The 27358-nt window shown below is 37.8% G+C and overlaps 1 protein-coding gene across 3 annotated transcripts in view; it reads left to right on the forward strand.

The window, feature by feature from the left end:
- Nucleotides 1-27358, forward strand: part of LOC149263362 (uncharacterized) — an 84430-nt gene that overhangs the window by 36749 nt on the left and 20323 nt on the right. For all 3 annotated transcript variants that reach the window (XM_089426176.1, XM_089426172.1, XM_089426169.1), the window contains exons 9-12: nucleotides 8491-8607; nucleotides 8710-8775; nucleotides 9017-9083; nucleotides 24490-24543. In XM_089426176.1, the coding sequence (XP_089282302.1) occupies nucleotides 8491-8607; nucleotides 8710-8775; nucleotides 9017-9083; nucleotides 24490-24543 (304 nt within the window). The remainder of the gene's footprint in view (nucleotides 1-8490; nucleotides 8608-8709; nucleotides 8776-9016; nucleotides 9084-24489; nucleotides 24544-27358) is intronic.

Genomic DNA, 27358 nt, shown 5'->3' on the forward strand with positions numbered 1-27358 from the left:
ATGATCAGCATTCTATCATCACTATATTTAAAGCAAGAAACCAAAAATAATTGAAACTATCTCAACGTGATAAGAAAAATCTGTACCAATTCCCGAGCCTCCTCATAGAGGAAAACAACCCAAACGTGAGTATGGTTAGCAACCAGTCATCAAGAACAAACAACGCAAAATCATTATCTTTTTTCAATTCCTGGTTTTACATAGAAATAGAGTCTGTGTTTCAAAAAACGAAAAGCATATTAACAATAAGGAAAAATACAAAAGTAAAAGTTGGATAAAACTTCTTTCTGTCTTTGGTCTCAAAAAGGAGGTTGATCCGACACACGAATCTCTTCAAACTCGGATTCTTCTATCCTCCAACAATCCAGATCTTGTTGTACACCTGCTTTAGAAAGTTGGTCTGCTGCACTGTTCCGTTCCCTGTAAATATGACATATTTTGATATCATTAAAAAACTGTTTAAGATATTTAGCTTCTTCTAACAAAGGAGATAGAATATAATTTTGACATCTGCTCTCGCCATTGAACCATTTGATAATATTCATAGAGTCCCCGAAAATCTGAACCGAAAGAATGCCCAGGTGGGTGATCCAACAGAGTAGAAGTTTTAATGCTAGAAGTTCAGCATAATTATTGGATCCTTCACCCAGTCCTACTGAGGCTTTTAGGCTTCTATGATTGTTGATGTGTATCACCATGCCTGCCCCACATCTATTATTTTGGTTTGATGCCCCGTCAAAATAAGCCCAGGGGGTGTTTTCTTTGATCTGTTCCTCTCTTATTACCCTTGGAATTGCTTCCCGGGTTGGCTCAGGTATGCTTTCATAGATTGCAGCACATTCTGTAGCAAGGTGTCCTACTAAGGGAATCACATGTTGGCTTCTTATTACTTTTATTATGTTTTGTTCATCAAACAATTATGAACACACGATGTAGGCTCCAAGCCAAGGAAAAACCCCTCCAAGGGGAAAACCCAGAAAATTCTTCTCTTCTTATAGAATTAGATCAAATGAGAAATCAAGAACCAAACAACAAGACCAAGACCTCCACCAAGACCTAAGTCAGGGCTCCTCCCAAGCTCTTCCAACAAGACAATCAACTCAAGTCAAAACCTTCCAAATGAACTCCAGCTTTAGAATTTCAGCTCCCAGCTTTAGAATTTCGGCCCCCATGGTAAGAATTTTGGACCTTCAATGAATCTGCAACTTCGGCCTTGCAACAACTTGAGAACTTCACATGTGTGAGAGATTTAGGGCTGATTTTAGGGCACAAAATTCAATTTTCTTCCTTCTTTCTCTCTCTTGCTTTGCAACTTCTTCTTCTCTTGATTTTCGCTCTTTTTGTCTTGGAGATCGAACTTGCTTGAGTGGTGCTTCAAATGAGGTTGAATTGTCTCTATTTATACACATCCAGGAGGTCGAATTACCCCTTCTAGCGTCGACTTGAGGAGGCAGCGCTGACTTGGTCTTGTGGATACTAAAATTACATTTTTGACTGAAAAAAATTTATGTTTCCATTTTCTTTTCAAAGTCCAAATGGGACTTGACTCCAAGAAAATATTTTGACTTGTGACAAATATTCTTTTGATTTAATAAATCCTAGAAGCATGAAGAACATGCTTGACCTAGATGACCAAATAATTTGAGCATGAAACCCATGCTTATAAAATAATATTTCTTTTTCTTCTTTTGATGTTTACATGAAATATACAATAACATAAGTACAATAGCAATTATGAATACCGAACCTAGTTACATTTTCTAACACTCCCTCTTAACTAGGGAGGTATTCATAATCCCATAATAGGTACAAGGATACTCTCAAATTGAAATGTTCTCATAAGAAGAGTCAGATTGGTAAGCCATCTTTTTAAGCATCAACATCATGACCAACATTGTCAAATAGCAACATAGTAAGGCCCTTTTGACTTAACATGCTGTAACTCTCTAGAAGACTAGAGCACAATTCTGGGAGGCACATACCCCATCTGGATGTTCACAAGGCATGTCCTTTCAAAACTTATTCTTATCTTGGATTCCCAATCCTCAAAGAATATCAGTCCTCTTCGACTGATCTTATCTTGGATTCCTTGTTAGATCCTTAAAGAGTGTTGGTCCACGAGATTACTTCCTATCTTGTATTTTCAATCTTCAAGGAGTACTAGTCCCAGATGCTTATCCAATCCTCCATTCTCCTTCCCAATGTGATACACTTGATGTAAAGGGTAAGACGATAAGTCCTGGCCTAGTGCATGACACTTGTGGAGAATATAGTGTCCACCATCACTCTCTCTCAACCAGGGAGGAGGTCCTTACTCCTTAAATATAAAGGAGATTTCTTGCTCCCTCTCAATTTGGAGGACTTTGTCTAATCATATGTTTCACTCTTTTGTTTCTTTCATCGGCTACTTGTTCTTCCGTGGAGATCATAGTAGTAGCTACAAGGGATCATATTCGAGCTTTGACCCTCTTGGATGTTGTGGAGCCAAACTCTTTCTTGATCTTTCTTTGTTACAAGGTTCATGCCATCAATCTTCTTCATTGCTTTCCATCAACATCTTCATTATTAATAGTCTCTTGTCAAACCAATCAATGTAGAGTTAATCGTTGCTCTCTCTGTCCATCAAGCTTGAATTCAACATGACCAATATGCTATCTTGTGACTTGCTACCCTTTTTAGTCTTCATGGTGTACACATTTATGCTAAGTTACCGGATCCGGCCCTCTGGGGTATAGGATCCACAGATATGATTTGGATTTGGATCCAGATCTGTTGCCTAAATACGTCCAAGAACCGGCACGTGGCATATTTATGTTTGCTAGAAACGGATGTTGAAATCTGGAAATGGGTCTCGTGTCACTTTTCCAGATTCCTAAGTTTTTTCCATGCCGTTTTTACTTTGTAGACATTCGTGGTGTCTGTGGGAATCACATTTGGGTCTCATGTAGACGTAGAGTAGATAGTTCCGCAAAGTTTTTTATTTTCTTCCTTGACACTGCGGAGAGCGAACGACAACAGACAAAAACCGAGTGATTCATTGATAGAGTAACCTCGGAGGGACAACAGAAGACTTTATATTCTCCCGAATATTGGCATTTTTGTGCTCTTATATGTATTTTTTAAATTATATTGCTTATTATTTTTAATTTAGTTTTGACTTATAGATTGGAATATTAACATATATTTTTTTCTAATTTTTATTAATTAATTTAAAATTTAAAATGATATATAAAATTTATACAAATTTCATATATATATATATAATTTTAAATTTTGTTTTGTCTTAATAATCTTAAAATATGGGCATGTATTTTTTAAATCATATTGCTTATTATTTTTAATTTAGTTTTGACTTATAGATTGGAATTTTAACATATATTTTTTTCTCAATTTTGATTAATTAATTTAAAATTTAAAATGATATATAAAATTTATAAAAATTTCAAATATATATATAATTTTAAATTTAGTTTTGTCTTGATAATCTTAAAATATAGGTGTGTGGGTGTAAACTAATGATGGTGTTTTATGAATGCAAACTTAAAAAACAACAATTTGTTAATTTGAAGAGATAATTAAAGATGAACTTGAATATATGGTAAAAGCACAAAATGTATGAAAATGATTTAGCTTTAATATATATATATATAAATGTATCAATATATAATTTTATTTACAAAAATTGAGTGTAACTATGAGAAATTTGAATTTTACTTGTAGTATTTGTTTTTTCATGCAAATATAATGCATATTTATTATATTCTCATCGATGCTAACTTTGAGTACGTAAGCAAAGGAATTCTGCTACAAAACTTTTAGAATTGTGGAGAATACCTCAATCACATTTTTCAAATTTATAATTTCAACTTTATATATTTTATAAAATTATGATAGCCATTATACCTTTGAAAGGTACTTAAAGTTATCAAACAATTTGTAGGTCTCACTCTATACTAGTGCATAATATAATTTTTTTAAATGATTAATACCAAAAAAAGGTTATAGAGAAGTAATTGAGGTATGCATTTTCACATTTTGATATGTCAAGTCAAAAATATATTAAGAAGTATGTATTTTGTGTCTAGACTCTATTATTAATATTATTATATTTTTTGTACTTGACGTATCCTTGCCGTATCCGGATCCTGGATTTTTAAAAAACTAGCGAATCTGGATCTGGATCCATATCCGTATCCAAATCCTGGTAATTTAGTATTTCTGTCATCAATTCTTTTAAGCCAAAACCAATGTTTTCCACTCAATCCATGTGATTAGGATTGAGTTTTAAACCAAGCTGTTATAAATTGTAATCTTGGTTGCTATCTTTCCAATCTATATATATGCAATATGTCCTTCCAGGTAGCCAAGTCAAATGAGTCATCAATACCGAATGATCAAAATCGGAGTTACCTAGTTATGATAGCCTTTAAGATGTCATGTTTTGCTACTAGCTCCCTCAGAGATTAACTTCCTTTTGTATGGTCCATCTTCATACTAGAATTCTTCTTCATGTTTTATGCCTTTCAAGTATTGATCAATGTGGAGCGAACTTAATTAACAAGCTTCAAGATTATATCTGTCATAGTTTATGCAACTTCCCTTGAAGTTGTCCATTTTTCATTCTTCAAAAGACCATATCAGATGTTGACCAATACTATGCTTCAGGAGATCATATCAGATGTTGTTCTGCTTCATCATGAGTTCTGCCCATCTATCCTGTTTCTATATACAGGATATATGGAAGAGTTCCAAAACCTATCATAATGCTCATCTATCATGCTTCTACGTATGTGGAAGAGTTCTTTTTTCCATCACGCTTCTTTATGTCGAGTAATTGAGCAAAAGTGTTTTGTCCAAACATATCATGCTTGTGTTCCAAGTATATTTCTGCAACGATCTCTCCGGTGATATTACTGAAAACATGAATTCTACTTCCTAACGAGAAGCTCTTAAAGATATACATACCTCTTCTTTTATGTTTGCTATCTAGTATTCTTTCTTTTGAACGAGCTGCATCTTTCCTTGAGGATGTTGTCTAGTTTTAAAATGAGATTCCTTCTCTAAGATGAGAATTACTCATGTATATCTTCATGCTGCAACTCAATTATCTTCATTTCTGCAAGCTTCTTCAATGGTAGCTTCCCAAATTTTAGTAGAGACATACCTTCTGTCATGTTACAAAGATCCTTTCACAAAGTGAAGAACCTTCATAATCACTATCAAGGATCCTTGTGATCCTTTCTAGTTAGTAGACTACTTCTATGATGATGTGAATGCCAAATTGTAATTGCATGAATGGTGGAGTGCTGGATGGTTCAAAATCTTCTATCTACTTCTATCTTTGCTGGATGACTTTTACCAATGAGATGCAACTGACGGTGTAGACCCTAATTTTTCCAATGCTTTATGCTTCTTTCCATGATGCCATGCTTCCAAAACCAAACTTTTTCTATAAATTTAACTGTACATGCTACCAAAATGTCATCTTCTAATGAAAAAGAAGACATACTGTAAGCAGACTTGTTAGTGGAAGAATCCTTCAATAATATAAATCCTTGGTGTCTTCATTTTTTGGTTTCTTTTCGGGTTCCCCATTTTCTTCAGCTGTATGAGCTCCACTTCTTTCTTTCCTTTTATTGTTCTTCTTGTTTTGCGGGTCTTTGGGACAATCTCTTTTAAAATGTCCATATTCATTGCATCCAAAGCATTGCACCTTGGACATTTCTAGATTTTTTCTTGGCTGATTGAAGTTCCTTCGACGAGGTTCAAACTTTCAAAATTTTCCTTTCTTCTTCTTTACTTTGGCAGCAAAAGCTTGAGACTTTTCATTTGGTTTGGTGTCATCTTTTGCTTTTATTCTTGTTTCTTCTATCATACACAAAGTTCGGAGTGTCCTTTATTGAATAAATGCTTGTCACAAAAGTTAAAACTACTCCATTCGGGAGGTAATGCATTGAGCATACAAGTTATTAGTTCATAATAAAAACAACTTCTCCAAGCCCTTGTAGTTGATCCTTCAATTGTGAGACCTTTAAGAGATATGAGGTCAAGTCTTCATCCTTTGATAACCTTGTCTTGTAAAGCTTATTCCTTAGAGATATCTTCTGACCTGTAGTGCTAACTGAATACAATTTCACCAACTTGTCATATATTGCTTTAGATGTGCCCAAATCTGCAACAAAATGAATGAGATGATCCTTAATGAATTCAATGAGAATCCTTTGAGCCCTCCCTTCCTTTCATGCACTTGGCCCATTCTTGATATTTATCTTTCTCTGGTTCTGCAATCTTGCCTAGAACATGGTCCATGACTTCATTCTCTACAAGTATCAAGTCTATTCTTTTCTTCCATGCTTGAAAGTTTGTTGACCCATCAAGCTTATTACCTTCCTTACAAAATGAAGTCATTTGATTTGAAGATTGAGCCATGAAGAATAATGTAGTACTTGATGAAGAGATCTCCAAATAGCTTGAGGTTCCCAAGACTTTCAAAGATGCCCTAGAGTGATGACTTCTAGGATGCCTCCAACAATAGTGACTTCAAGCTGTTTCAAAGAGTGTAGATGATGTTCCCAGGATTCTTGATGCTTCCTTGTATGATGCCTTATAAAGATGTCTTCCAAAGAACCTCTAACATGATAATCTTCCAAGAGAGAGAGATCAATGTTCTTCTTCAAGGTGATGATGTGTAAAGAAGAGCCTTCAATGGAGGAATAGAAGCCTTCCTTCAAGATGATCCTGTTGATTCCTCTTTCTTGTATCCTTCCTTATGCCCTTCTCTATGTCCTTCCTTATATCCTTCATTGTGTCTTTTCTTGTGTCCTTCATGCAAATGATGTCCTTCAATGTATCTTTGGTGAATATCTTCTCCTTGTGCCAACAAGAGTGATCTTCAAGCTGCCTTCTTCTTCACCTGAGCATTGATACCATGTTGAGAAATTGATAGGGGCAGTAGTTAGGATGATTTTTCTTACTTGATAATTGCTTGTGAAATTATGTTGGCTTTTATTACTTTTATTATGTTTTGTTCATCAAGCAATTACCAAAACCATAAACTATGAAGATCACAAATAAACAATGAATACGATGTAGGCTCCAAGCCAGGGCAAAACCCCGCCAAGGGGAAAACCCAATTTTTTTTTATCTTCTTATAGAATCAGATCAAATGAGAAATCCAAAACCTAAACAACAGGACCAAGATCTTCACCAAGACCCAAGTTTGCCCCCCAAGCTCTTCCAGCAAGACAAAATCAAGTCAAGTCAAAACCTTCCAAACCAGCTCCAATTTCAGAATTTTGGCCACCAGCTTCAGAATTTTGGACCTTCTGTGAATCTGCAACTTCGGCCGTGCAACAGCTTCAAAACTTCACACGTGTGAGAGATTTAGGGCACAAACTTCGATTTTCTTCCTTCTTTCTCTCTCTTGCTTCCGAGCTTCTTCTTATTTTGATTTTCACTGCTCTTGTCTTGGAGATTGAACTTACTTGAGTGGTGCTTCATGTGAGCTCGAACTGTGTCTATTTATAGTATATACACATCCAGGAGGTTGAATTACCCCTTCCAGGGCTGACTTGGTTTTATGGGTACAAAAATTACATTTTTGACTCAAAGAAATTTCTTTTTACATTTTCTTTTCAAAGTCCAAATGGGACTTGACTTTAAGACAATATTTTGAGTTATGACAATTCTTTTGACTTAATAAACCCTAGAAGCATGAAGAACATGCTTGACCTAGTTACCAAATAATTTGAGCATGAAACCCATGCTTATAAAATAATATTCCTTTTTCTTCTTTTGATGTGTACATCAAATATACAATAACATAAGTACAATAGCAATTATGAAGACTGAACTTAGTTACCTTTTCTAATAATATGTTCCTAACAACAATAATAATCTTTTATGAGTCGGTATCTAAGAATCAGAAATGAATTCTCAAGCATTAAGGTATTTCTTTATCAATGGCTATTTCTTGGCATATAAATATCTGTCTCTCTCCTATGTAAAAGAACTATTGGAAGATCTAATAATATCTTAAATTATGTAAAATCACAAAAGTCTATAACTATTACATGTGGTAGCTTCATGCTCTGATGGTTTGGGTGAACACTGTTAAGCTGATCATAGATGTCCACGCCACCAAGGTGTCCTCTCCTTCCTTGGCTGATGCATGAAGTGAAAAACTAACATACTACACAAACGCTGACTCTTGCCCCTCAGTACAAGGATAAGGAAATCTCCCGTTGTTTGAACTTTGCTCATTTCATTGCTTAATTTAATGTAAGCATCCTTCTGTGACTTTTTAAAAGGTATCTTTGAGATGATGGAAAGATGCTAGTAGGTTGAAACCAGTGTATAAGTAAATGTCTTATAATTATGCCATTACTCTTGATTTAATTATAAGTGAAGACTTGCTTGAGTTGCTTGTTATGATTGTCTCCTAGTTTTACATTTATTAAGATTTCTCATGGTGTTTTGATATATTGTTAGATACTTGGCTATCATGGAGGATGAAGGATTAGAAATTTCTCAGCCAGGATTGGACTCTAATAAATCAGAAGTGCATCATCGTATCACTGTACGCAGTCCACGGACAAGAGTTCATAGGCAAGTAGCTCTGATTTGTTTTGCATAACTAATAATAGCTTGTTCCTTGCCATTTTGGGATGGCCATAAATGGCCACTATTGCTCACCTATTCAATGTACAGAAGGGTCTACAAACTACGAGGTAGCGGGCGGTGTTATGGAAATAGTACAGGACCTCCTTGTACTGGGTAAGGAAATATAAACCTTTATATTTTCTCTTCATCAGACTGTTTCCTGAGCATGTAATAGCTTATTTCCAGGATGTATAGCCTTTACAATAAGGCTGTTTTGGTTGCTTTTCTGTCTGTAATATGCAATAATATGATTGTGTAGATTTTCATCAACTTAATTGAATTTTATTCATATTCTAAAATTCCGTTTGGGGATAATGCAACTTTACCATGTTGTAATGGGCTTTCTATTTTGTAGGTGGGTGGAAATGATGGCTCCTGTGTTCTCAAGAGTTGCATGGCGCTGTGCATGGTACATGATCCAGGTAATGGTCATTTTTTTGACTTTATATCTAGCATTAGAGAACTTGTATTAAAATCTTTTGTTAATAACTACTTTGAGTATACAAGAGTAGAAGTCCGACTAGAGAAAAGTAGTTGCAATCACTGCCATAAACTAGAGCCAAAAGTAGTGTACTAAACATAATGCAATTTGGAAGTTCAGGCATTGCTGAAGCTGCTAATGATCCATTGATTCTTTTCCACAATATAACAATCTTACCTACATATTTCTATATCTAGATTTTCTTTATGTGAGACTGAATTGTTGCAAGCAAGCATCATGCTGTATTCAATCCTATTCCCAGAGCAACAGGATTACTGCAGAATCTGTTGCCAGGAGGCAGAACATTTGACCTTTCATGTTATAGATATCTTATAGGAATTCACTCTGGCTTTAAAGCAACTGCAAAACAATGGAAGAGTGTTTTTTTGCTCAAGGGAAGAGGAAAGATTTGTATTATTTCCTGTTAATAGGTATTGCAGGTTGTTGCTTCTGGATTCAAAGTTATGAAAAGTAGTTTTTTAGACATGCATTCTCCATCTGTAAAAAACACAAATACAAAAAACAGAAACACTTCGAATATCTCAATCATGTGTAAGTCGATTTGTTGTGTAATACAATGTGTCATTTGGAGCCTGTGACCCAAATCAATTTGTTCCTTTTGTGCTTTGTAAAATATGCCAAGTTGCATGCTTTCTCCAGATCTTAAGGGAACTGGAGTTTATATACTGTAGGATGTGAATGCACATTTAAAAACATTTTCTGGATTTAGCTGCCTGCCAGTAAGATATTCCATCAGCAACCTTAGTGGTGAGATTTGCCATACTTTAATAAAGAGATTGAAGTGAGGCAAATTTCAAGTGGAATCAAATTAAAGATAAGACCAACAACCCTTTTTGAATCTGTTGAAGCATTTGGACAAAGTATAGGCCCCAGAAATTAGTTTACTTAGGGTCTAATGTCTAATATTTTATCTGTACACCAATGATGATAATTGACCACAAACCATTCTCCATTTGAGATGCTCACACAGTGCTTCCTAAGAGCAGCATGTCTACCAACTTCACCATGATGGCTTTGTAGGCACCACACTAGCTTCTTTACACCAGATCATCAATATTATGGAATGCGTAATATCTATGCATATAACATATGTCCAAATAAAATATAAGTTCGGGCATTGACATTTGAATAAAATTTAATTTGGTTGATGGTTATAATGGAGCATGGTGCAGCTTGGTGATGTGCCATCTTGTTGTGATGGGGGTCGTGGATTCAAATCCATTGCTTTGGTTAAGAATGGGAAAATAATCACATGCATTATTGGACACAGAATATTTATTAATTTTCTCTCACAATACGAAGAATTAGAGCAACTAGATTCCACACGATAAAGAGAGTTACATGGTTATATCACTTTCCATTCTTTTTGATTGGATGGTTTGATCACATACATATCTGGAACAAAACTATGTTTCTGATTCATGATTCCCTGGGACTTTCAAATCTAAGGGGAATGTCCTAATATATTGATAAATTGCAATACTATTACATATATGCTAATATCACCATATACAGGCTGCTAATTAATTAATTGATCCTATTTTGAGCCACTAAGATGTAAAAAGGGAGGGGTTTCATGAATAGGGTAATAATTTGCACGAGATTATACACCTATATTTTGGTCATCTCTTTTTATGTATGTAATAGTTTTGGCATTATGCATTATAAATGGTAGAGATATGAAGAAAGATGATGACTTTCAGTCCTCTTAAAGGATTGAGCACTCCTTTCTCTCCAACGATAAAGGAGGGAAGGAATGGGCTCAGACCCAATAAGAAGATAAATCATTGGGAGGAGTGCAAGCAGGAGGATGAATTGAGATGTCTAGAACTATGGACTATTAATTACAAAATGAGAAAAGAGTTGCCACCTGATTTTTGGGCAAAACCAAGGGACTAGGAGAAAGAGGAGAGGGTAATGATTACTAGGTTGATTGATCTTATAAATCTCCTGTGGCTGTCATGATTGATTATGTTAATTTACACCAGCATGTCAAACTAAAATGAAAAGAAAATGAATAAGTAAAATAAGCAAACTAAACTAGGTTAATATACTCTCTCAGTTTTGGTAAATCTGAAAATAACAGGATTCAAAACTGGAGACTGAGTCATTACATTAATTAGCTTTACATTTGCATGAAACCCTCATAAAAGAGGTGATAAAATCCTCAAAAGAGGGTGGCACCCTAAAACAGCTCCAATAAAACCTCAATTAATGCTTATTAAACTTCAAAATGTCTCAAATGAAATTCCTGACCCATTCAAATGTGTCATTGTAAATTGAATTTGCAGACTTATAATACTGTTGTACATATTCTTGAAATGCTTGAAATCAACCTTCTTACACAGGACAAACAAGCTATACCTTCCTTGGGCCAATTAGATAAGTTTGAAGTGCAACCCAAGTTATGGAACTAGCTGAAAATTTTGAAATTAAGCTCAAGCTAGTGAAATATATTTGAATTTTTGTATTTTATGATTTTTATATTTTTTTGATTTTACATAAACAAAATATGGGAAAAAAGTTTTTGGATTTTTAAATAAATGTGCTGGTGAGATGAAGCTTACCTTTGCCTTGCAAATTATCTCCTCAAGTGCCAGTTTGTGATCCCAACCCCCTATAAATCAACCTTGTATATTTGAATAGGAAAGTGAGTTTGGAGTCTATGATTGCTCATTCATGTCTAAGTTGATATACCAGAACCAAACTCATTTAGGAGCGATCCCTTCTTGGAATATCTTCAGCCAATGGATCAACTATGAAATTAAGAGAAATCTTGTTCTTAAAGGAGAAACCCTCGATAAGAGCTGGTCTAACAATTAGATTTTGGTAACCCTAATCCAACAAAGAGAAGTTGAGGCCTAATGTCCTAACTTTGTGTAATTTGGAAATCCTAACTTTGTGAAGAATGTTGAGGCAAACTCAACATTGGATGCCTGGCAATTATAAGGTCAAGAGATATTCATCTTGGGAGTGAAAGGTAGCAATGCGAGAAGACAACCTGAAGGTCGATAAGGGAGATTACTTTCATGCATAAGCTATGATTAGCTTGAAGTTTGGAGAGGCTCAATACAATGCCTTCATCTATGATGTCAAGATGAAAGTGATAAGCAAGAAAGATGACCTCGATCTTATCACAAGATCGAACAGTGAAGATAGCTCCATGATACCTTGGAAAGGAAGCAAGCTTGATACAAGAAATGCAAAGAAGAGGGAGCCATGTAGCTATGAAGAACAAGTAGTTGATACTCTCATGAAGACAAGCTGTAAGGCTTGTGGTGTTGACGTCCCAACATGAAAGGAAGTCAAGAATCTCCTCTAGTTTTGAGAGGGAGTAAAGAAGTCTCCTTGAATAGGAGCAAGGATCTATTCCCCAATCGAAAGGGAGTAGGGATATGCTCTCTAATTGAGAGGGATTGATGTTGAACATCACGTGTATTCTCTTCTTCAGGTGATGAAGAGAGAATGGTGGAGGATTGGATAAGCATCTGTGGTTTCCTTGAGGATATAGAATCCAGGTAAGGAAAAGTATTGACACTCTTTGAGGATGGGAAAGGTATCCAAGAGAAGAAGCATTCATGGTTTCCTTGTGGATATAGAATCCAAGTAAGGAAAGTTACCGACACTCTTTGAGGATGGGACAGGTATCCAAGAGAAGATTGTGGTCGAAGAGGACCGATATTCTTTGAGGACTCAGGAATGGAGATCCAAGATAAGAATAGTCCTAAAAGGACATAGCTTGTGAACATCTGGACGGGGTATGTGCCTTGTAGAGGTAGTGTGGTATCACATGTAAAGCTGTTAATTTTAGGTATGTTCTATGCTTAGAGCAATTTATTTCAATTTTTACAGTTAGCTCAATATGTTTTCCAGTTTAGCAACCACATCAGCATTAAAGTAATATGCAGATAGAACATAAACATAAATCGCAGAAGACAAGCCAAGACAAGAGGACACAAGATGTGGCGCTAGCAAGGGACAAATCCTAATGTGGGGAAACCCTTGATCAATTCTTCTTATATGTTCTTCAATAGTTCAGCAGAGAGAGAGATAGTACATTTACAATAGAAGTCAACACTCTGACTTATCTAAATAAGAGCATATATAATCTCTAAGAAGATGATACATGAGATAGCTGAACTCAGTTGAAGACATGCTGCTTCAACTGATTCTCCAAGGTGACTCCTTCACCTATCAGTGTGATGCACCTCGTCATCTTGCTGCACCTCACCGTGCTGCACCATGCTGCACCCATCATCACTATGCTGGACCTGACCATGTTGCACTCATCATACTGCTGCACCTTTCGCAGCCACTGTTGTCCCATGTGCCATGGTTGCACCATGCTGCCACAACTGTCCCATGTGCCATTGCTGCACCATGCTATTGCAGCTGTCCCATGTGCCATAAATGTACCTTGCTACTGTCCAATGAGTTTGTAGCACCATGCTTCTTGCTACTGTCCAATGAGTTTGTAGCACCATGCTTTTGCTACTGTCCTATTGTAGCCTTTGCTGCCATGTCATAGCTGCTGTCCTATTGTGCCTTTGCTGACATGTCATAGCTATTGTCCTATTGTAGCCTTCCTTTGCTGTCCCATTTACTAGCACTGCTATCCCTTCAACACTGCTCTTCACTGCTGCTTATATTGTGACTGGTTAGGGCATCTGGCAGACCTTACATACCCATCTATCAGTCCACAAACAGCCCCTTAAGGACTACGACCCACCTTGGCAAGCTTCTTCCCTAGCAACGTTGCCTCCTTAGGATGTGTATCAGCCCTTAACACCCCTAATGCAGTCACAACTGTGTGCTTAGGCCTGCGGCCAAGCACAACATCAATCCTGTAGCTGCTGCCTCCATAGAATGGTGCCCAAAACAACAATGTATTGCTCCTATTCTCCTCGGCCTGGCTGCTTGCCTTTCCTGCTCTTAAATGTACCTAGAAACAACCCTAAACTTGACCTTAACAGATCCGCTGTCACCTACAGCAATAGTTCCTACCACAACCCTCCACGTTGCTCCTTAAGCTTCCCCACGCTGTCCCTTTGGCCCTTCAAACTGCAGCTAAGACTACACTGTCCATACAGTCTTTTCACGCTATCTAGGGCAGGCTCCTAACCACGGTTTCGAGCCTACGCTGTCCATAAATCCCTTCCACGGTGTCTAGGGCATAGAGACCAGCATATATAACTATAGGTTTCCTTCTAGACTGCATAGAGACCAACGTATAGGTTAGAGTTGTCCTCCTTGATAGCGTTAGGGCTTCTCTTCTTCCTAACTTGATTGCGTCCTCTTGGTTAGGGAAAACTGCAACTAGGGCATCCTCCTCCTAGATCTCTCTTCCACTAAAACCCAAAGCGAGTGGAGAGAAATCAAGAGAGAGGTGTGTGTCCAAATGGCTCTGAAGTCACCTCCTTTTATACTAAAACGTTGAGCACATGTGTGGGTTATTTGGTTGCTGGCCGACGTTGACGAATTGTCTTATAACACAATTAAATTCATAACTCCATGAATACTTATCGGAATTGGATGATCTTAAAATACTCCTACACCTCTTGATGAGAGGGATCCAAGAAAAATATTAGCTTCCATAAATAAGATGACCCACATGGAGTTTGGACCTAGTTGCTAATTTTAACACTCTCTCTCAACTAGGGAGAACTCCATCTGCTGATCCATCTGTCTGACTGTACTATCTCAGCCAACTGTGCCTTGCACTGCTCGGCTTGGCTCTGCTGAACCATGAAGAAGAAGAATTGATCGAGAATGTCTCATACCATTCGCTACTGACCTGAAGTCAACCCCATATGAAGAGAGTGTGTCATACCACTCTTACTGACTCGAAGTCAGTTTCATTGATATCATATCAATATCACAAGAGAGTGTTTCAAACCACTCATACTGATCCCAAATCAATGGAGGTCATCCTAGCATAGGGAGTACGGTAGATACAACGATCCGTCCATCAATAGTACTACTATGGTCCCTAACCCCATTTCTTTGCTCATTGGCCAGATGAGAGGTACTTCCCATGAGTCCCAGATTGCGTGGGTAGGATGCCTCGACATGAGAACCATTCATCCGGCCCCTAAGTCGCCACGGGGTATCACAGGGGAAGGCTGAGCCATTCACCCTGTGCATAACGTACCATTAAGGGAGGCTGAGCGCCCTATGGTCGCTTGTTGCTCCGAGAAGTACCCCAAGACCCCTGAAGCTCCCTGAGCTCAATGCATGCATCATGCAAGACCCTCATAAGAGGGTCTCTCAACGACTCCAAGTCATTTGGGAAAGTCACAAATTTGACCTTTCCCCGGGGCTTTGACAGAATGTCTGCGACCTGTACATCAGTCTCAATTGGATGGAGCCTCTTTGCTCATCGACGTACCATATCCCAGATAAGGTAGTATATGATGTCTATATGCTGGAGCAATTATAGAATATGGGATTCCTCAACAATCAAATCCCCACCTAGTTGACATAGAAGATCACAGTGGTATCCATCATGTGTACAAACAACTCACTGAAGAGCTTCTGCAACCAGGCAGCTTCACACGAGGTCATACTCATAGCTATGTATTCGGTCTCAGTGGTGCTTATAGCAACCGACTTCTGCTTCCTGCTCATCTAGGATATTGAAGTAGAACCCAAAGAGAACCGACACTCAGAAGTGCTCTTGCGATCCTCCACACTGCTTGCCTAGTGAGCATTTGAATAATCATGCGGATTTTCATTTCCGATAGTGTATCTCAATCCATGAGAGATTGTGCCCTGAAGATATCTCAGAAGATTCTTGGCACCAATCCAGTGAGGCTCAACCAAATATGTGCCCAACAAGCTAACTGCAAAACATATATTTGGATGGAAGTTCACCAAGAACATCAATGCGAATGAGTTTACGAAACTCAGAGGCATTTCCCAAATTTGGTCCGGCATTACTACCACATAACTTCAGAAAGTTAAGTTCCATCATTCCAAATCCGGAATCCAACTCCCTCTTACTTTTGCAAGTGAGAGGGTTTGCACTTGTCAGAAAGAGGTCATCCTCATAAGGTGCCAGTGTGAGAGGTCTATCATCCACAACCTTCAAGCAATAGTTTGGATTGGCTTCACTCCTAGTGAATCTCAGCTTCATCAGATAGCTATCAATCCTCTCATACTAAGCCCGGGGTGTTTTTCCTCAAGCCATAGAGGGCTTTCTTCCACCTGCATACATGAGATTCCCGATCATGAATCTCAAACCCCTCAGGTTGTTCCAAACCTTTGGACCTGCTACATGAGGGGAATGGTCCCCTTGTAAGATTTTCCTTCGGTACATATCGTACATGTACCTTCATGCTCTTCTTGAATTTAGGCATCCCAGTCACCATCTGACTCACATCGTGTAGGGCCCCATAATAAGCATACCTTCGGTGCTATAGGAGAGATGTGTCAACTGACATGGTCCACAATGGACTTCCTGTAATTTGATACAAATTGCCAACCCTGAATAAAAGCATCTTTGAAAATTTTATTTTCAAACATGTACCTTTCCATTGATGAATGCCACCCAGAAACCTTTGATTTCCATTGCAGGAATGAACACCAGGTTCTTCTCGCGATCAGGGACATAAAAGAGATTCTGTAAATGAATCGAGTTACCCTCATCCAGTTGAGGAGTAACACTCCCTACATCCTTTCCGGGATAGGTGGCATCAACTCTATTGTTTCCATCTCTACCAAATTAGAGAGAGCACCCTTCTATCCGATGAAGTGCCTTGAAGCACTACAATCAATAAGCCAGATTCCCAAAGAGTCTAAAGGAGAGGGCCAATATAAGATAATGCTTCTTTATCTTATTAGAAACAACATTTGATTCTTCATACCTGGGGTTCCTTGCTTTTTGAAGAGTCGGTTGTTTCCTTGATGACCTGCATTACCTGTCATTCCTTCGATCATTGAAGATGTCCCTGGAATGAATGTTATTATTATAAAGTGATGTGTCCCTACCTCGGACACTCCTTCACATAATGGCCGAACTTATTACAAACAAGGCATTTGCCTTTCCTTCCACCCTTAGATCCAGACTTCCCAATGAAGTGATCTTTAGGTGGGCCATCAAAAGCTCCCACTGCATCATTTTGATAATATTCTCTGCTTCGTTTTCACCCTTGGTGAATTTGAAGAGGGATGAGGAATCCATTGATCCTTTTGTCCTTTCCCAATTGTCTTCGGTGATTGCTCTTTCACTCTTGCTTGGGCTTTGTCTTCACCTCACCTTTGATACCATGTTAATGTTATTTCAATTTTCATAGTTAGCTCAATATCTTTTCCAGATTAGCAATCACATCAGCATTAAAGTAAACTGCAGATAGAACATAAACATAAAACGTAGAAGACAAGCCAAGACAAGAGGACACAAGATGTGGCACTAGCCAGGGACAAACCCCAATGTGGGGGAACCCTTGATCAATTCTTCTTATATGTTCTTCAATAGTTCAAAAGAGAGAGAGAGATAGTACATTTACAACAGAAGTCAACACTTTGACTTATCTAAATAAGAGCATAGATCATCTCTAAGAAGATGATACATGAGATAGCTGAACTCAGTTGAAGACATGCTGCTTCAACTGATTCTCCAAGGTGACTCCTTCACCTATCAGTGTGATGCACCTCGTCATCAAGCTGCACCTCACCGTGCTGCACCATGTTGCACCCATCATCACTATGCTGGACCTGACCATGTTGCACTCATCATACTGCTGCACCTTAAGCTGCCACTGTTGTCCCATGTGCCATGGTTGCACCATGCTGCCACAACTGTCCCATGTGCCATTGCTGCACCATGCTATTGCAGCTGTCCCATGTGCCATAAATGTACCTTGCTACTATCCAATGAGTTTGCAGCACCATGCTTTTGCTGCTGTCCTATTGTAGCCTTTGTTGCCATGTCATAGCTGCTGTCCTATTGTAGCCTTTGCTGCTATGTCATAGCTGTTGTCCTATTGTGCCTTTGCTGCCATGTCATAGTTGCTGTCCTATTGTAGCCTTCCTTTGATGTCCCATTTACTAGCACTGTGTCCCTCCAACACTGCTCTTCACTGCTGCTTATATTGTGACTGGTTAGGGCATCTGGCAGACCTTACATACCCATCTATCAGTCCACAAATAGCCCCTTAAGGACTACGACCCACTTGGGCAAGCTTCTTCCCTAGCAACTTTGCCTCCTTAGGATGTGTATCAGCTCTTAACATCCCTAACGCAGTCACATCTGTGTGCTTAGGCCTGTGGCCAAGCACAACATCAACCCTGTAGCTGTTGCCTCCATAGAATGGTGCCCAAAACAATAGCGTATTGCTCCTATTCTCCTCGACATGGCTGCTTGCCTTTCCTGCTCTTAACAGTACCTAGAAACAACCCTAAACTTTCCCTTAACAGATCCGCTGTCAACTACAGTAGTCGTTCCTACCACAACCCTCCACGCTGCTCCCTAAGCTTCTCCACGCTGTTCCTTTGGCCCTTCAAACTGTGGCTAAGACTATGCTGTCCATACATCCCTTTCACGCTGTTTAGGGCAACCTCCTAACCATGGTTCCAAGCCTACGCTGTCCATACAACCCTTCCACTGTGTCTAGGGCATAGTGACCAACGTATAGGACTATAGGCTTCCTTCTAAACTGCGTAGAGACCAATGTATAGGTTATGGCTGTCCTCCATGATAGCGTCAGGGCTTCTCTTGTTCCTAACTTGATTGCGCCCTCTTGGTTAAGGCAGACTGCAGCTAAGGCATCCTCCTCCTAGATCTCTCTTCCACTAAAACCCAAAGCGAGTGGAGAGAAATCAAGAGAGAGGTGTGTGTCCAAATGGCTCTGAAGTCACCTCCTTTTATACTAAAACGTTGAACACATTTGTGGGTTATTTGGTTGTTGGCCGACCTTGACGAATTGTCTTATAACACAATTAAATTCATAACTTCATGAATACTTATCAAAATTGGATGATCCTTAGATCAATCCTACACCTCTCGATGAGAGGGATCCAAGTGCAACCTCCTAACCATGGTTCCAAGCCTACGCTGTCCATACAGCCCTTCCACGGTGTCTAGGGCATAGTGACCAACGTATAGGACTATAGGCTTCCTTCTAGATTGCGTAGAGACCAACGTATAGGTTAGGGCTGTCCTCCTTGATAACGTTAGGGCTTCTCTTCTTCCTAACTTGATTGCGTCCTCTTGGTTAGGGCAGACTGCGGCTAGGGCATCCTCCTCCTAGATCTCTCTTCCACTAAAACCTAAAGTGATTGGAGAGAAATCAAGAGAGAGGTGTGTGTCCAAATGGCTCTCAAGTCACCTCCTTTTATACTAAAACGTTGAGCACATTTGTGGGTTATTTGGTTGCTGGCCGAACTTGACGAATTGTCTTATAACACAATTAAATTCATAACTCTATGAATACTTATCAGAATCGGATGATCTTTAGATCAATCCTACACCTCTCGATGAGAGGGATCCAAGAAAAATATCAGTTGCCACTTGCCATAAATAAGATGACCCACATGGAGTTTGGCCCTAGTTGCCAATTTTAACAAAAGCCTCCAAGCATAATGCTCTTGAATGAAGTAGAGCTTGTCTAGTTAGGCCTCAAAGACAGTGTTGGTCATTATGATGATGCTTACAATTGGCTTATTGATTCGACTCTTCTTATGAGAACTCTTTAGTTTGAGAATGATGTTGTACTGGTTGTACAATTATGAATACCTCCCTACTTAAGAGGGAGTGTTGGAATTGTAACTAGTTTTGGTCTTCATAATTGTTGTTGTACTCATTTCAATATGTATCTTATGTAACAAACAAAAGATGAAAAGAAAATGTTATTACTATAAAGCATAGGTTTAATGCTCATTTTTGATGGTCTTCTAGATAAAAGCATGCTCTTCATGCTTCTAAGGTTTGTTAGGTCATAGAATTTATTGTCATGAGTCAAAGGAGTCAACGTCATGTTTATAAGACCCTTCTTGGCAAAATGTAATTGGAAAAAGAATTATTTTTGAATCTAGAAAGTCCTGGAAACTCCAGAAGTACAAGTCAGCCTAAAGGAGGGAATTCAACCCTTTGGAAAGGCTATATAAAGGAGCAGTTCGATCTCATTTGGTATTCACTCACTCAGAAGTTCAATCTCAAGAAGGTTCGATTTTTAGTTGGGAAGAGGAAAATATAACAAAGGTCTCAAAGAAGAAAGGAAGGACAAAAATCTTGCTTTTGGGCTTTGTCTCTCTCACACGCGAAATTCAAGTGTTTCTACAGCTACAAAAGAGGCAAAAACTCTAGGTCCAAGTTGCATAAGAGTGAAGTGCAATATCTTGTTGTGGGAAGGGAGAATACTCTATCTTGACCTCGTTGACCTTGGGAGGAGCTACGTTGCTCAAGGAAGGACTGAAGAAGAAGCTAGATTAGGGTTTCTGCAACAACTACAAGGCTGAAATTGCAGGGAATAGGTTATAGTCGAAGTTGTAGTAAGAAGTTGGTTTTGCTGGAAGGGCTGACTTGGTACGTGGAGGACTTGGTCTAGGGTATGGGTCCTTGTTGTCTCATTTGAAGCAGATTCTACAAGAAGAGAAGAGTTTTATGGGTTTTCCCCTTGGAGGGGTTTTACCCTGGCTTGGAGCGTAACTTCTATGTCCGCTGTCTTTACAATTTTGTTCTTGATATCTGTTTGATGAAGAAGATCTAATAAAGAAACACAATAAGAATAATAAAGTTCACAAACAAGTATTAAGGTTAAGGAAAATTGAAATTAAGAGATGCCACATTACATTTGCCAATAGTTTTTGCCTCAGAGAAATTTAGATATTCATAACTTTTCTTGCCTCAGAAAACTCAGATATGTACCTCAAAAATCTAAGCCACAGACCCTAACCAAGTTGCTACAGAAGACCATTGAAATTGTTGCCAAATGATGGAGGATAGGTGCCAATATATAATTGTTTCCACATGTGAAAAGACAAGACTCTTGGGCAAGCCGACTTGTCATCCTGGAGGGCTGACTTGGCAACTTAGAGGGACAAGCGACATTTACAAAATTCAATTTTTCTTCTTTTCACAGGGTCATGAAGAACATGTCCTTGACTTTTTCTTTTGACCAAAATAAGGGATGAAGAAGATGCTTGATAATAAAAATAATAATAATAAATTTTCTTCTTTTTGTTTTTACATAAAATACATATTGACACAAGTACAATGACAATTATGAAGAGCGAACCTAGTTACAATTCCAACACTCCTTGCATGCTTGAACTGCGTCTATAAAGAGGAGGATGAAGCCACAAGATAATAACAAGTTTGTGAGATCATTCTTTGTATGTCTGCAGAATTGAGGAGCGTGTGCGCTAATAAATAGGAGGTCAGAAGTGCGCAAGTAAATAGGAGGAATTGCGCTAGGATTCAGGAAATAGGAGCTCCCTTGTGCTCTAGGAAATATGAGGAAGTGTGCAAGGAAATAGGGGTTGCCAGTGTGCAAGGAAATAGGAGCAGGTATCAGGGATTGCAAGGGAACGTCAAGGCTATTCAGCGGGAGAACAAGTGTGTTCTCAAAGAGATTGCGAGCTGCAGGAGGCAACGTGAATTGTAATAGACTTAATTGCTCAAGATCAATCAATAATATACCACAACAAAGAAAGTAGGCTTTCCCATTTGGGTTTCTTGGGTAAACAAGCACGTCGATTTGTGTGATGTGTTTTTATCTCACGATTATTTTCCGCTGCTTATAAATTGTTACAAAACTCTGTATCTTGGTGAAAGTAAATTTGGTTTCAATTTTCAATTGCCTTGTTTTCATTAATTCATCTAAGTGGTTGCAACGTGCCAAGAGATAATTAACAACTTTTATTTTTATTTTTCAGATAGACTTGTATTTAGTACTGACACCAACTCCTTGGGTAAGGTATGATGAGTGTCCTCAATACGCAATAACTTGCTAGGCATAATTTAAAGGTTTGATGCTACAATAGTTGGCAATAGTGTTGACTCTAATCTTACTCTAAACTAGGGTTGTGGGGGAGCCCCCCCCCCCCCGAATCGGCTCCCAAAGCGGGCGGGAGTGCATTGGGAGTGACCATGAGAGCACACTCCCTAAAACAAATTTCGCTCATTCAGGAGTGATAGAGGGAGCTATTGAATATTGGAAACAAGAATTTCGCTGTAGTGTTGATATGTAGTTCATGGAAATGTTAAATTCTTAACATTACCATGAAATGACTTAGGATGTTTCAGAGTGGTTCTGACCTCTTTGGATTTCATATGGAGAAAGTAAAATTTTAGATCTCACTCAAAATCCAGACAACATTTTTTCAGGATTTCAGGTTGGGGGGGTTGCAATGTTTCCATTTGATTTTGTCATGTACTAGGTTATGGAACTTGTATTTAATCAAGAGCACCAAGCCCTCTATGCCAGGGAGACTCCCAATAATCAAGAGCACCTTGGGTACTAGGGTATGGAACTTGTATTTAATCAAGAGCACCAAGGTCGTTCGATTATGCAGGAAGAGACTCCCAATAAAGCACGAGACAGGAAATTAGAAATTTCTTGTGGCAAGAGGGTCAAGCAGTGGATAATAGATTTACTTGTCTTTCCTAGTTTCTAGTACTTTTTATAACTATTGACTCTTTCATATCTTTTATGGTATTTTTTGTAAACAATATATGACAATTTATGTTTGAAGTTTGAAGTTGGCATCTATAACTCATTGGTAATGAATTATGAATATGATGCTACATGAAAGTTGAAAGTTGAAACATTTCATTTCATGTTAGATATTTTTTGTTATCATTTGCTTACTTGGTAATGGTAATGGTTACATGTACAAGTTACAACTTTTGTGATCAATGATGATAAATGTTAGATATCGAATTTTGAAGGCTTGAAACTTTAAGATTGATGAATCATGAGACTCGATATGTCGTATGTTAATAAACTTGTGGATGTGGTTGGTGAAGACTATAACTTCTAGATGATTGATGCTATATTGTTCAATCCATGTTTTTATGCTTTTTATATCTAATTCATCATTCTACATGCTTTTGTTGACATATACGCATCAAAATATATAAAAATATATATTATATAAAATTCGCTCCCGATTCACTCTTGAACCGGGAGCTTTTGAAAATGTTGCTCCCCGCTCCTGCTCCCCACTCCCAATTAACCTTTCTCTAAACTACCACTGGTAAGAAAGAAACTAGTAAGCGCCCCTGGCCTAAGGCCTTATCCATAATACCTTTGGAAAGAGAGGATGCTTATGCCTTGGATGACAGTGGAGACTCCTTTGCAAAATCATCAAAGAATAACTTTTTATGGTTTGACCCTGTAGTTTAGGAGACATAGGTTTTCCTTAAGCTTGTCTTTCTCAAATAACAATAGGAAGGGTTTTAAACCTGGATTTCAAGGATTTTGTATCTTGGAGGTATATGATACTTAATTGAAGATAGCTTGCGAGTATTTATAGAAGCTTTATTACTGCATTTAACAAATAAAAAGAATCAAGTTTTATTGAATCAAAAGCAATGGCAAATTTAATCAGCTATTTTTTTTTTTGTTAAATAAAATTATAAAATATGTGAAATATATGGTTCTGGTAAAAAATGGAAATTAGCACACGTGTTTTAAGTTTTGTATTTTTGGTCAAATTTGAGATTAAAAATATTTGTATTTGTTTTTTGGTTGAATATGTAAGGTTATGATAAAACCCACCTAATTCTTTGAGGAACTTAATGGAAAATGCTATTTTTTTGCATTGGCAAATATTTTTGAAACTTGATTGTTGCTGAAGATGAACATGGGCCAGATAACTTAAGTTGGAAGCTATATATGAGGCTAAAATATCTATCTATCTATCTATCAATAGAGTTTTCAAACTGTATTTTCAGGAATATTTTATATTGTGGAGAGATTAGGTTATATTTAAGGCACTATTAAAAAAAACCTCTGTTTTCTTTACCATGTATCTGGGAATATTTTTGGTGGAGTTGTGGAGTCACTCCCTATTGATGTACTGGCACATGATTTTAGCTTTCCTTTCAAGTGCCTCAAGTTAATTCCTCTCTGAAATGTGTTGGCATGAAAAAGCTCTGTGCTAGATAAATTTTGTCTAAATTCAAACTATTTGCCTTTTGCGCTTCATTTTGGTGTTTTGGAGTTATTTTATGTTACTATATGTATAACCACTAGAAAAATAATATATCCTCTTCGGCATTGTTTGTTAATTTCAATGTCCTAATGGACTATGAGAATCATGTAACTAATCTCTCATATTTGTTCTAGCAGTAATTTATTTCTTAATTGTGTGGTTTGCAGAATGATTTGGTTCATGCATGGGGTGTGGACATGAAGCTGGGTTACTGTGCACAGGTAACATTAATGAACTTCATGTAACTTTAAAGTAATCTTTTGTTTTATATATAGGTGTCTCTGGTGCTAGATACTCAGGTTTAACCCAAGTGAAATCTCTATTGAAGGACTATTGAAAATTGTGCACTCCCAAAACACTCTGTCTGACTTCGTTATGTGGCATAATATTAGTTAGTATGAATTGGCACAATCAAAGAAAAAATCAATAAAACTAGGACTGGTATCTATGAAGCAAATTGGTGAAACTTCATAATTACAAATTGACAAACATGCTCTGGCTAAGCAAGTGAACAACTTAAACTTGAAATGGTAAAATATCATCAAGGCAAGCAAGAATCTCAAAAATAAAAGTTCAAGATGTCAAGAAAAAATTTGACTAGCTGTATCAATCAAGGACTAAGAAATCAATATCTAAATTGTCATTGCCAAATTTTGCTTAATGAATTAAAAGAATTGAAGAAAAAAGACATCATATGTTGAGGTTCAATAAATAAATATGAATTGATTTGGTCGAATAAAGTTATAAGAAACAGTTGTAAAAGTCAAGGTACAACCAGTAGAAAAGAGAAATCTCATAGATATAATTAGAGATAAGTCACCATCAATTGATGACAGATCCAATTAGGGTTGAAGTTACATCCATAGCCATTGGTGAATTCGTATCTCAGTTTAAGTGTGTTGACAGATTAGCGAAAACAATAAAGCGTCAATTTCTTATTTGCATGTCACAAGTGGAATTGCTAGACCCTATTATCACCCCAATCACATAATCTTCCCATGGAACATTCATCATTTCAACATCAACTGAAACTTCATCATTTCAACATCAAATGAAACACAATCTGCTTTGCATTCATATATATTAAGGTGCCAATTAAAATTGTTTCCAAAAATATGTTAAAAATAGAAAGTAGAGGAGTCCTCATCAAATGTTGCATAATAAAATTTCAAAGAAAATTAAATTAGAGTGGATCGATTCCTCCATAATGCAACGATATTATTGAAAACTTCAAAGATATTACTGTCCTGCTTCCTTAGTCTATGCATCATCTAGATTGACCTGCTTTAGAAGAAGGGCTTATTGACGATGCTTTAGCCCCTGTTCATGCTTCATATGTCAAATTTCTTTGAACCCAACATGGCAAAAGTGGCAATCTATTAACCTAGAAGATTATCTTAGATCTATTGAATAAAAGCATGATTGGGATCTTAACAAAAACTAAACACTCAGCAGATGCAAATTTAACCAATCTGACACATGCGCAAAATTTCTGCCCAATCAATAGTTCTTTGTTAAAATAATATCAGAACCCACTCAGCCTCCCTTCCTAGGAAAATGGCCCACTGAGAAAATGACATATACACCAAGAACTTGGATATGATCTAGCTGATCAAACCCTCCTTGGCATTTCTTGATCTCCCTTGTTGCTCCTTGAACTTTTCTCGAAATCAGCACACTTGAATGAAAGTATTTCTCCACCCAATCATTGAGATGTCCTCCTCTCATTGTCTTGTGTGTTGAATTTTAGGTAGCTGCAGGAGGTATTCCCCAGCTACATTAGCCCACTAAATATCAAAGAGGGAAAAATCCAAAATTGTACTTAAGTTGGCCTACAAAAAGGATGGAAATTAAATTTCAATTTAAACTTCTAAAGTTGGCTTCAAAATAAGGTCGTGTCTCTTAGAAAGGCTGTGTCTGCCCCATTATAGGCCTCCTCAAATTAATATAAATATAACCACTGTGGGCATTCTCGGCAAGACAATTTGGTGGTCTATCTCAGACAGTTTGTGGAGCAGTCCAAGGCAAAAACAGAAGACGAATTCATCTTTGATCTGAAGTAAAGTCCGAGATCTGATTTTGAGGACGAAATTGTAGAAGGCAGGCCTGCAAATTAAGGATTATTCATGATACATCTGTATTTGATCTTCCTTGGATAGGCTGAGATTCTATGGCAAATTATCGGTCTGTTTTGTAGCCCTGTTTGGCCCTAGGACAAATGTTCTGGCATAGGTCTGAATTGTTGATCTTGAGGCAGTTCTGAAATACCTTTGTGAGGCAGGATGGAAAGGCTTAGTCTGTGATGAATTCTATGGTCAGTTTGACTAGAAAACTTAGATTGTATTTTTGTTGGGTTTTCCCAGGCTAAAAATTTGTCTTGTGTTTGGCTGTCTCTTCATGATCCTACTGTCATTATTGTTTTACTGTTGAGATTTTCTATTTGAAATTGTTTAATGACAAATGAATTGGTTAAGAATATCATTGGAAAGTAATTATCATAATAGAAAATATAAAAAACTCGAACATGGGATTAGAGGGAGGTTGAGAGAACAGCGATGAAGAAGCCAAGGGTTCTGGTTGGATCTGTTTAGGGCTGGTCTGTGCCCTAGTTTGGAATGCAGACCCTGTGATGACCTTCTATTGGAAATCAATTCACTTAATATCATCAAGAATTTCACTATATTCTGAGACCAGGGCAGAATGTTACATCAGGAGACCGAACTTGTTCAAGGGCTATTTTGGGCTTAATGGTTTTCTTGTTGAGATAGGGTTCAGTCTCTGAAGCAAATGTTCACACCAAACTGAGGTCAATCCAAGGCAGTCTAAGGTCTCTCTTTGTAACATGTTGCTTGGTCCTCCAAGACAAATCTTCTGAGGTTATCTCTGCACTGTTTTAGGCCCCTCTTAGACTGGACCGAGTTCAGAGTTCTCTGAGGTCTGATCGGAGAGGTTGCTTAAAGGGCACATTCAAGGATCCGAGTTATCTGAGGCTGATTTCAAGAGCATACCTGAGGCATAATTTGATTCTATTGGAGG

Source organism: Pinus tabuliformis, chromosome 6, assembly GCF_031772625.1.
Source record: "Pinus tabuliformis cultivar Carrire ecotype Pingquan chromosome 6, CPIR1, whole genome shotgun sequence".
Classification (NCBI taxonomy): Eukaryota; Viridiplantae; Streptophyta; class Pinopsida; order Pinales; family Pinaceae; genus Pinus; species Pinus tabuliformis.